Source organism: Artemia franciscana, chromosome 9, assembly GCF_032884065.1.
Source record: "Artemia franciscana chromosome 9, ASM3288406v1, whole genome shotgun sequence".
NCBI lineage: Eukaryota > Metazoa > Arthropoda > Branchiopoda > Anostraca > Artemiidae > Artemia > Artemia franciscana.
Genome location: NC_088871.1, coordinates 23,865,946 through 23,878,551, shown reverse-complemented (window position 1 = coordinate 23,878,551; position 12,606 = coordinate 23,865,946). Strand labels below are relative to the sequence as shown.

The 12,606-nt window shown below is 35.2% G+C and overlaps 1 protein-coding gene across 1 annotated transcript in view; it reads right to left on the bottom strand.

The window, feature by feature from the left end:
• Nucleotides 1–12,606, bottom strand: part of LOC136031169 (BOS complex subunit NCLN-like) — a 76,238-nt gene continuing 63,632 nt past the window's right edge. Inside the window, exon 11 of the mRNA XM_065710519.1 lies at nt 1–137. Within this exon, the coding sequence (XP_065566591.1) occupies nt 57–137 (81 nt within the window). The 3' untranslated portion in view covers nt 1–56. The remainder of the gene's footprint in view (nt 138–12,606) is intronic.

Genomic DNA, 12,606 nt, shown 5'->3' with positions numbered 1-12,606 from the left:
TGACACAGCAAAATCACAATTTATTTTCTATAACTAATATGAAACTGACAAAAAGCTCAACGGTTTTTCTTTAAAAAAGAAGGCGATTCCTTGGACTGATTATTGACCCGCAGCAGCTTGTAGACTAGCCCGAATTTCTGAAAAAAGAGAAAAGAATACAGTAAGTGAAGGCATAAGCGGAACGTCGGGGCCAAGAGGATTCTAGGTGGTCCGGTTTACACCTTATCCATGAAAAATTCTTCACATATATGATTCTTCCATAATGAACACATACACACCTTTCCATAATCGGGTCCAACTTACCCCCCCCCCCCAAACAACAAGTTCGTTCTTCCTTCAAAATTTCAACACAGCTAATTTCCCTGTATGATATAATTCTTGAAATAGTAAATAAGACAAATACAACAATCTGCTATAGTGACTCATTCTTATAGAAATAGTCCCAAGGTGGTTTGAAGGGTGGCCGGATTTTACCCCCCCCCCCCCGCGGAAAATACCCCACGTAGAAAATATCCCCCTCCCCCGAAAAATATCCCCGTGGAAAATACCCTTCTCCCGCGGAAAATATCCGCCACGGACAATACCCACCCGTGGAAAATAAGGCTTTCCAAATTTGAGGATTTTATTTGAGTTTTGTTTTTTATTTGTTGCAGGAGGATGGAATTTTGGTACTTGTGTATTATACGCCACTCACACGAGATTACGCTGTATAAAATTCGGAAACAAACCGGTTTCTTCTTTAGTCTCTTTCAGCTTAGCGTGAGACAAGACAAAGACAAATGACAGAATGAATGGGAAATATATAATTTTGGCTATATATTTGCACATAAAGGGGGGGGGGGCAAAAGTATTTAGACAGTTTGAAGTCAGAAAACAGTTCTTACTTCATAATATGCAGAATAGTTGTACCTAATACATTTTGCATGCAGACCCGCTATTCTTTACCGCCCCGCCCCCCTAATGTGCAAACATATAGCCCATATTTGTTTCAAAAGTAAGGAAGAAACTAATAAAGAAATCAGTTTGTTCTCGAGTTTTACACATCGTAAACATTAGTGAGTGGCGTATAATACAAAAGTACTGGAATTTTCTATAGAGAGAGAACCGGATTTCATGGTATTATTTAAAAACTATCAGAAATTAAATTTAAAAAAAAACAAGTTTCTTTAACTGAAAGTAAGGAGCAACATCAAAACTTAAAACGAACAGAAATTACTACGCATATGGAAGGAGTTGTCCCTTCCACAAGACCTTGCTCTCTATGCTAAAGTTTTGACTTTTTGTCCTAATTATTTAATAATGATTCCTGAAACATCAATGGCCGTTTAATTAGAATAATAAGCTTTGTTTTAAAATTCTAAAAAAAGCTTTAGCGTAAAGAGCAAGGTCATGAGGAGGAGGCAACCCCTTTCATATAGCCCAAATTATATATTTCCCACCTATTTTGCCACTTGCCTTTGTCCTATCTCACGGTAAGCTGAAAGGAACTAACGAAGAAATCGGCTTGTTCTCAAGTTTTACACAGCGTGTACTTGAGTGAGTGGCGTATAATACACAAGTACCAAAATTTTCCGCGGCGGTATTTTCCGGGGGAGGTATTTTTTGTAGGGGGGGGGGGTATTTTCCCAGATGGGTTAACACCAGAGGGGGAGGGGGGTAAACGCCTCATCAGGGTTTGAAGAAGCATTAAATACTTTGGAAGGGGGAGAACAACCTCGTCCAGCAGCAGCATAAGAAATAGGCAAATATAACATTTACAGGCAGATAGGGTCGGGGTGTAAAAATCCTTACATTCTGAAAAATTAGTCTGGAGACCCCTGTGTCCAGCCGCTTCTTTTATGATGAAATGTAAAGCGCAAAACCAAGGACATATTTAAAATTTGCTCTCGCAAACTATATATTCCTATCGATGGTATTGACAGTACTTTTTCATTCTATCAAACACCCAGCAAACATGGAAAGTTTCTAACCACTGAGCCTTTAATCCATTATATGTTAGTCCATTTTCTCTTGTATAGAACCTTCGACAACACCACAATCAATTGTCCTTAGGATAATAGAATTTCACAAAGGCAAACAATATCGCAACCAAACAGCAACAAAAGTTCATTACAAACAAGCTGGGCAAATAAAGAAGGAGAAGGTTGACTAAGAGTTCCATGAGGCGTATGGTATGAAAGATAAGACTGCGATTTCGGGATAGTTCAAATGCAAAAGACAAAAAAATATAGAAGTAATCGGGTGAATTTTCCGATTTGTTAAATCTGCTTCGTTTATTTTACTTGTTTTAAATGCAGAGCAACAGAGACAGAATGAAAATTAAAAAGTACGAAACCATATTTTATTTTCTAGATTATTAAGAAAAACCCTTCAGTCAAGTTAACCGACTAAGAATTATAAGTCAAGGAAGAAAAACTTTCGTCGAGGAAGATAAAAGGCAAACATGGATTTAAAATTTCCAGATCTTTAAATTGCCCCCCAAAAAATCCCAATCTGTAAAATAAAATCAAATGGTTATTCTTAGTATCAAAGCTAAAACTCAAGCTACTTTTCTTTAAGAGTCATCGGTTTATGGTTTTCCCAGGTCCAAAACGGGGTATCATGAAAAAAAAACTTCTAGTTACCATTCAATAAGGATTTACTGTGATCTGTTAAATCTATTAACAAGTTTGGCTGCAATTGCACAAAATTATAATTCCTGACTCTCCCTAATTACTTTTAACAAGTATCTTAATCACTTGCTGGGTGTACCTCCAAAGATACTAGATATTTTCATATAAAAATATCCAAGATTGTTTTATCAATTATTGAGCACCAATTGCAGTAGGAAACGCAATTTAAATGACTAATTAAAGACACTAAACACATAATAATGGTTATCAGACCTGTATATATAGGGTAGGAAGGCTACAAAAAGATTCCAAGCCATAAAGATTTAAGTCAGTGCTAAATATTCAGCAGCGAGGGAGGGCTAAAATAGCTCCGATTTAGATTGTTTTAAACACCGAGCCTCGAGTTGTCTCGGTTTTGCACCTAAACAGGATCTAGCTCGTTTTTGCACTGAGTCACAGCTTGAACGGTTTTTTATCCAATCACAACTACCCTTATTTTTGTACCAAGTCAAGACTTAGCTCGTTTTTGCACATTGCCAGGATTCGGCTCGCTTTTTCTCTGACTGGGGCATTAACCTATTTTTGCAGTGTGTATGTCTGCACCTTGGACTTAGCCAATTTCCAAATTTCGATAGAATTTAGCTAGATTTTCTTCCAAGTCAGTACTTATCTCATTGTTACACCGATTCGGGAATTGGCCCGTTCTAGCATCATTTTGCACGGAAAGCGGAATTAACTCCTTCTTAGGAATTCCTCAGTTTGGACTTAGATCATCTTTAAACCGAGACTTGACTGGGCTCATTTTTGCACCGATTCAGTCGGCAGTCACACTGCAATATTCCAGCTCGAGCTTTGCTCGTTTTGCATCCGTTCCTTCCGTAGCTTGATTTAGCGTGTTTTGCCACTAAAGTTGGAACTTACCTCATTTCAACCCCCAGTTTCCACTCCCCACCTTTTTTGTCCTCCAATCATACATATTGAAAATCCATGCACAATTCCAGCTTAACGAATATTAAAATGCCTAGCTTTCTGCCAAAGAGTTAGTGATGAAGGATGAAGAGGGTTAATGGACCCAATTTGTGCCATCAATGACACGTGTTTGAATTCTGTACACAATTCCAACTTTAACAAGGTGCATCGTGACAACTTCTTCTATTAAAATTAGGAACTGGCCGAAAGAAAAAGAAATAATATTTGGGAGACAAATCGTTTTTATCAACGTCAACGTCCCTGCGTTAACTCTGAAGCACACGAATTTAAACCGAATAATCAATAACTCCTACTCCTTTTATTTTTCACGCTGTTAAAAAAAAAACTGATCTGACAAGTATGTTACTAACGGCTGCCAATTTCTTTCGTTGGTTCTAGTTTAACGTCTAGAATCAATTCTTCGAACTGATTGACCAAACCAGTCACGTTTCTAATCATTGTCAAGAAGATTTCCAGATCAAAGGTTTCAAATAAGTGATGCAACCTTTCGGGTTCCATATGGAATCTCTCAAACAACCTCGTTGCTAGGCTTCACCATGGACACTAAAGCTTCGTAGCAATCGTGACAAATAGACTACTAGCTTTCCATTTGTAAAATTACAGTGTCAATATTCTTATAGCTTTTTGGGACAGAAAGTAGTATGCTCCGTGTTCTGAAAAGAAATTGGTTTTCAAAAGAATGGAATCAAAATTCGTGTGATATGAAAACACTCTGACTAAAAGTGTTGAAAAACAATAGAAAAAACAAATAAGCCATGTTCGAGTATATTACAAACAAAGCAAAGATCCGCTATAAAATAACAAACAAACAAAATAATAAGAAAAACAATAGGTAAACCGCAAACAGCATCCATATACATAGCTAAAATCGGTTTTGAAGTCTCGGATCGACAAAAAAAAAAGAACACGAGCAAGATTAAGAAAAAGATATATTACTAATCTAACTAATCTAATCTAATGATCTAACTAATCTATCTTACTAATCTAATTACATAATGTGTTCCTGATAGTCCGGTAAAAATGATGTTCTGGTTTGTTTTTGTTTTCTTTTTTGGGGGGGGGGATTAGGTATTGAAAACATGTTCATGCATTTATTAGTTTCAGTGTCGTTAAGTTGGTTTCATAGGAATTCATACTAAAAGAGTTCCTGTATAAAAAAAAATTACAAATTTGATTATTATGCAATTTGTATTCAGTAGGATAAAGTTTTGTTTTTTACATTTTATGTGTCTCACTATTAAAATATGCCCGTGTGCATTTAGTATTCAACTGATTATATTAGATCAGTGGTTCCCAACCGATTTTGTGCCATGTCCACTAGACATTTCAAAAATCCTGATGCCCCTCGTGTGATATTTAAATTTTGTTATTCAAAATTGTATATTTTATACTAATGAAAAATATTATCTAAATACAACATCTTTTCTACAATGTAAAACTTCGTTGCAATACTATCATATATCTTTTTTGCTCCTTAAAGGCATATAAATGTGAAAAATGTTTTTTTTTGTTTTTAATTAAGGCTCTGAAGTCCAGCCCGCTGAAGGGTGCACACCCTGGCCATGACCCACCGAAATATTTCCGTGGCCCATCGACGGAACCTGCATCCCACGTTGGGGATCACTGTATTAAATAGTTAAAAATTAGGCAACGCTTAACAGATTGGATGTTATTTATATTGGAGTATTACGAAAAATAACAGAAACAGAAATTTTAGGGAAAAGCAAGGAGTGATGAGTGGGGTGCTACAAACCCCTAAAGTTCAGAGCGCCATACACGTTTTACAGAAAACAAGAAAAGGTCTTTTTATTTAGTACTTAATTTTGCCTTTGTTTATTATTTCTACCAAGCATTTTTTAGGCAAACTCGTCAAGTATAGAGCCAAGATTTGCATTTCAAGTCAAAATATATCAACAATACTAACATTTAATTCGAGCTAACACAAAAACAGAGACAATCCTAACTTGTAAACAAATAGATAATAAACAGGAGTACAATTAGGAATTATTCTAAAGCATCACTAGCAGAATATTACATCACAAAAATTATTTTAAAGCAACAGTAGGCGTGCATTACTTTACGTGTCCATGTTTGACACACGAGTTGCTTCAAGTTAAATTAATTAGTTCTAATTTCATTTCTTAATTTGTTATAATTATTATAATTCGACATAAAAAGAAATAGGAACCACAATAACATTTTAATACTTCAAGATTTTGGTAGCAAAGCACTTGATTGACGCATTAGTTTCCATGTTCTTTAAAAAACAGGCAAAAAATAGTAATTAGAACACCATCAAAACGTTATTTCTAGATTTATCATAACTGTTTTTTCTTAAGGCTAGTTTGATTAGAACCAGTAACAGATCAAGGGAGTAGAGGCGGCTTACTCCTGACTTGGGAGCAGTTTAATTTGTGCAGTGTTGTTTTACGTCTCCATGAATCTATCGACCACAGGCGGATAGGTTGAGCAACCCCCCCCCCCCAACCATCTAGCCTGGATATAGTTTAATTTTGTACAGTTTTTACCTACATTTAGATGAATCTGTTGAGCGAAAAGAAAAAAAATCATGATTATTTGCGGTATTTTATTACAATTAGGGAAAACAGACAGTAGCCCCATTGTTTAGCTACAAACTTCAATAGCAATCATTAGAAAAGGATTTTGGTGTCCGCTAAAGGACATGTAAACCATTGTTAAGAGTGGTTTCCTACAGAATAATTTAATTCCATCACTACTAGTAGCCGACTTATTAAAGGGACTAATAGAGATGATTTGTTAAAAGAGAAAATGAATTTTAAAATCATTTCTGAATACTGTGATGATTTTGGGTCAGAAATACGGGAGGAGAGTTTGGGTTGGAACACTCTTTGCTATTTTACCGATATTTTACCTAAATCTTTCTGCTCCGTAAGTTTCTTCATCTTAAGTGATCATATTCACTTTGTTCAAACTTTTCTCTTTTTCTTCCTCAATGTTGGAAAATATAAAGAAATTGACGATCACATGCGACCAAAGCCAATAGATATAAAGGCTCGATTCACTTGTAAAATTAAGGAATAATTGAAAATTTGGGGGTTAACGACTGAAACAGACGAAATATTCTTATATGTCAATATTTTACTACTTCTTCTTTTAATTATATTACATAAAAAAACTAGTTTTTTTTAACTGAAAGTAAGGAGCGACATTAAAACTTAAAACGGACAGAAATTACTCCGTATATGAAATGGGTTGTCCCCTCCGCAATCCTTCGCTCTTTACGCTAAAGCTTTTATTTGTTTTAAAAAGCAGAATTGTGGCAAAGAGTCGAATTTTAGCGTAAAGAGCAAAGGATTACGGACGGGACAACCCATTTCATATACGGAGTAATTTCTGTTCGTTTTAAGTTTTAATGTCGCTCCTTACTTTCAGTTAAAAAACTAGTTTTTTTTATGTAATTTCTGAACGTTTTTGAATTAATGCATGTTTGATTTTGGCTCTCCACACATAAATTATTAAAATTAAATTTGCATATTAATTCCTTTTTTGGCTAAATGGCTTTCTCTTAGTTTTGATCAGACGATTTTGAGAAATAAGGGGTGGGGAAGGAGGCCTAGTTGCCCTGCAATTTTTCGGTTATATAAAAAGGCAATTTAAAATTTTAATTTTTAACGAATGTTTTTATTAGTAAAAAATATACGTAACTTAAGAATTAACTTACGTAACAAACTTCTATATTCTTAAATTTTTATTCTGTATATGAGGGGGTTTTTACCCTCGTTAATACCTAGCTCTTTAAACTAAATCGTAAGTTTTGTCCCAATTCTTTAAGAATGACCGCCGTAGAATAAATAATTGAAATTACTAAAAATACTATAGCATAAAGAGCGAGATATTTATCTCCTCCTAAATACCTCGCTCTTTATGCTAAAGTATTTTTAGAACCCCTCATATGCGTAATAATCTCTGTTCGTTTTAAGTGTCAATGCTACTCCTTACTTTCAATTGAAAAAACTTTTCCATGTTCATTTTTTCATTGTTTCTTTTTATAGTAATTTTAGAAAATCCTGCGCCCTTTTCATTGAACTTCTGTTCCCCCATGACATATTTCTCCAAGGAAAGATCCTCCCACATAGCCCCCTCCCCTCAACCCTACCCCCAAAACCAAAAAAATCCCCCTGAAAACGTCTGTACACTTCCCAATAACCATTATTATATGTAAACACTGGTCAAAGTTTGTAACTTGCAGCCCCTCCTCCAGGGACTGTGGGGGAGTAAGTCATTCCCAAAGACATAGTTATTATGGTTTTTGACTATGCAGAACAAAATGGCTATCTCAAAATTTTGATCCGTTGACTTTGGAGAAAAAATGAGCGTGGGAGGGGGTCTAGGTGCTCTCCAATTTTTTTTGTCACTTGAAAAGGGCGCTAGAACTTTTCATTTCCGTTAGAATGAGCCCTCTTGCGACATTCTAGGACCACTTGGTCGATACGATGACCCCTGGGAAAAAAAAGAAAAAACAAAAAAACAAATTAACGCGCACCCGTGATTTGTCTTCTGGCAAAAAATACGAAATTCCACATTTTTGTAGATAGGAGCTTGAAATTTTTGCTATAGAGTTCTCTGATACGCCGAATGCGATGGTGTGATTTTCGTTAAGATTCTATGACTTTTAGGGGGTGTTTCACCCTATTTCCAAAAATAAGGCAAATTTTCTCAGGCTCGTAACTTATGACGACAAGACTAAATTTGATGAAACTTATATATTTAAAATCAGCATAAAAATCCGATTCTTTTGATGTATATTTTAGCATCAAAATTCCGTTTTTTAGAGTTTTGTTTACTATAGAGCCGGGTGGCTCCTTACTACAGTTCGTTACCACGAACTGTTTGATAGTACACAGAGTGTGCAAACCCTGAGCCTGGTATACATTATGGAATACCGACTCTCGAATCTTCTGAGGGTTACCCTACATTCAGTAGGGAAGAAAATAATGGTCGCATCTTAATAAACAAATTTGTCTTTTGAGAATTCTTGTCTGTTGCGAAGCGAACAGTTCCTATAATTGTTCATTATTTAATTAATCCAATAGCTAATAACACCGCGGCGCATCATCCAGAATTTTATGAGATAGGAAATCTTAATAAATAAATGTTCATGAAAGAAGATCGTTTCTGACAGAAAATTTCTTGGCAATGAACAATACTTAAAGAACGAATCGTACCAATAGCGACCAGATAAAAAAAAAAACTAATAACAATATAAACATAAAAAAAAACGAGCTTTTCGAAACTATATATGTAAAATTGACTACGTTTAAAGGAGAATGTTAAAAGCTATTAGCCTGAGAAAATTTACATAATTTCAGGAAAAGGGGGAAAGCACCTTCAAAGAAGGCAGTTAACTTGCTGAGAAAAACAAAATCAATTTCAGCATATCAGGGAACCGTGTGCAAGGAAGGTTCCAAGCCCTTATCTGCAAAACTACGGAATCTTGCATTTTTTTTTTTCAGCAAGTATGATAACGGGGGAACAATTGTTGTTTTTTGTGGGTTTTTTTTTTTTCGGAACATCGTGTCAAGCCGTTGGTATCTTGAATATCTTCTCAATAACTTGAGAGGGATCATTATGACAAAACCTGAAAATTATGCGTTTTATAAGCAAAATAAGAGAAAGCATCGCAGCAAAGGGGCGTCTTCTACCACTCTGGGGCGCAGAACAACAATATTGGCCCAACGGGCTATCAAGCTAAAATTACAAAATAACCAAGCTATTTAAAGCTATAGAAAGGCCAACTTTTTAGCCTCCAAGTCTCAAAGGCCATAAAACCACAACTTGGCATATTCGAAAAGACATCTGTAGTCTATATGAAATAAACATTCATTTTAGAAAGACAGTTATTATGTTTTAGCTTGTGTTTTAATTAGAAAAATAATTATGAGGCTAAAATTACGTTTCTGCGAAAAAAACAGAAAAAAAAATGAAATTTCAAATTTACCACAATAAGGGTAACCACAATAAGGTTTATCCTCATACCTCCCTTTATTCGAAAAATCCTATTTGAGCTAAATGTGCAAAACAGTTCCGTTTATGTTTTTTAGTTCATTTCTCGAGGGCGAGGGGGGTGTATCAAATAGTGGCCATATATTATCAGGAAAGGTTCACCCAGATGGAAATTTAAGATTCTATTGCAGAGGTCCTTAAAGAGTAGGAAGCGACCCTTCAGGAGGAGGAAGCTTTAAAGGGTGGAGGTTATAAGAAAGATTTGAAAATAAATATTGTATTGGTAGGACAGAAAAATATTTGTGGAATGTGCGTAAGTATAACCGCGTCCTGTATAATGAGTATGATTCGGTATATTTATACATCGCATGCAGGCAGCAACAATCAACATTTGCCATTATCTATAAAAGGTTTGTTGTTTCGCCGATAAACCATTATTAAATTTACACTCAATGTGGCTGAATATTAAAATTATTTCTGTGAGAGGACTGCACATCTGGGAATATCACAAGTGGGAGGAGTGAGGCTGAAAAATTAGAGAACCTATACTATGGTAACTTTTTCATATAAAAATAAAACCCACACCACAGCAAAGAGCTAATTTCTGCCATTATGTAAAAAATAAATTTTTTTGGCTCGAACAGGGTCAAGATGCTAAAGAGCAAAAACTCCGAGATGGCCCATAAACTAAGAAACATCAAAAAGGTATTTACACATCCTCCTAATCTCAAATGATCTCTTGAAACGTGGTGGCGCACATCTCCCCAAAAACACAAGTCCATAAAGAATTGAACATTAATATAAATCGTTTATCTAATAAAACTGATGATTATCAGTTTTATTACTTGCTATTACCCGTAGATCTCAATTTTCCATTCGACATCTAGGACCCCATGCATGGAATTGTTTACCTAAGACTTTGTGAAACATGGATAATTTTCGTGAATTTTGGCGTGCTATTTTGCCTGAATATTTATGGTTTGATGGTTCAGTGGACCTCAAGTGGAGCCAAGATGCTGATTTTGTTTTAGACGATACTGGTCAAGTGGTTTTAGTTTCTTTTTGTTTTTTTTCTTTTTTGAAGTATAATCCCGTGTCGATCGAAATGCAGGGTAATTGAATGTTTTTTTTCTTGTTCTTTTCTTTTCTTTTTTATTTTCCTCTCCTTTTTCGTATTGTTTTTATTTGTATGTGTGCTGTGGTTCCAACAAGTCCAAACAAGCTTTGCTTCGGGCCATTTGCTTGTTTTGTTATTTATATTGATAAACATATCTTTCTCTATATCGCTGCATAATTCTGCACCAACTATTAGTGCGGAGGCCAAGACATTTTTTTACGAGCAGGAAAGGGTTAAAGCTTCAAAAAATAGCCTCTTTAAGACAACATTTCCAACCTTTCCAAAAAGGATGTTTCAGAAGAATATGAAGTGGAGGTTTATCCTCTTACCTCCCTTTATTTGGAAAATCCTATTTGAGCTAAATGTGCAAAACAGTTACTGGAGGATTGGAGCCTCTTAGTGTGGAAACAATAGTTTTGATGAGAAGAGTCTAACTTTTACATTTCCCCCCTACTTCTTCAAGAATAAATGCTCTAACACAAAAGAAGTGTGATGCAAAAACTGTTTCTTCGCAATGTCTCTAGAACGGAAGGAACTCATTGATAAAATGCTTTGAAGAATTAAATAAAAAACAAGTTTTTTTCAACATAAAGTAAGGAGCAAAAATAACACTTAGAATGAACAGAAATTGTTACGCATATGAGGAGGCTATCCCCCTCCTCAATGCCTAGCGCTTTACACTTAAGGTTGACTTTTAGTTCCAATTATTTAAGAATGAGTCCTGAAATACAAGAACCGTTTAATTACAATAATAAGCTTTTATAAAAGTTGCAAAAAAAAACTTTAGCGTAAAGAGAGAAGTATTGAGGAGGGGGTAACCCACCTCATGTACGTAATAATTTCTGTTCTCTCTAAGTTTAAATGTTGCTCATTACTTTCGAGTGAAAAACATGATTTCTTTATTTAATTTCTTATTTTTTTTAAACAGTGCAGGGAAATCCAGCTCCCCCTCTAAGTAAAATTCTTTTCCCCTACGAAAAATTCCTCCATGGAAAGATCCTCCCACATAACCCCCCTCCTTCCAACAAAAAAAGTCTGTATACCCCACAATTACCAATACTATATGTAAACAATAGGCGAAGTTCATAGCAAGCAGCCCTTCCCCGGGACCTGTGGGGGGGGCAAATTCATCCTCAAAGACATAATTATTAGATCTTTCGTCTATTTCGAACAAAATGGCTATATTTAAATTTTTATCAGGTGAGTTTAGGGAAAAAGGGGCGTAGGTGCGGGGCTAGCTGCCCTCCAATATTTTGATCACATAAAAAGAGTAGTCAAACTTTTGATTTCAGATCAATTGAGCCCCCTCCCGGTCTTCTAGGATCACTGGTTCAATACGATCACCTCTGAAAAAAAAATAAAACAAACACGCATCCGTGGTCAAAATGCAGAATTCCACGTTTTTTTTTATAAAAGAGCCTGAAACCTCTGCATTAAGGTTTTCCAATATGCAGAATCTGATGGTGGGATTTTCATTGAGATCACTTGACGTTTTTGGGATGTTTCCTTCTTTTTTCAAAGATTGGACAAATTTTGCCAGGCTCGTAACTTCAAATGGGTAATATTAAACTTGAAAAAATTTTATATTTGAATGAGCCTAAAAATTCGATTCTTTTGATGTATCTATTGTTATCAAGACTCTGTTTCTTAAAATTTCGGTTACTATTGGGTTGCATTGCTCCTTACTTACGAGTTCGTTCCCATGAACTGTTTGATAATAATTGAAGTTCGACTGTTTTGAAACGCAACCGGAATATAGAATATTTGCAATCAAAAATGGTAGTATGTTTTCCACTCAAAAAGTTTTTACTTCGCCACTGCCTTTTCTTATTTAACACAAAAACATAACTAAAATAAAAATAAACTAAAAAAAAAAATAAAACTAAAATAAAACTAAAAACT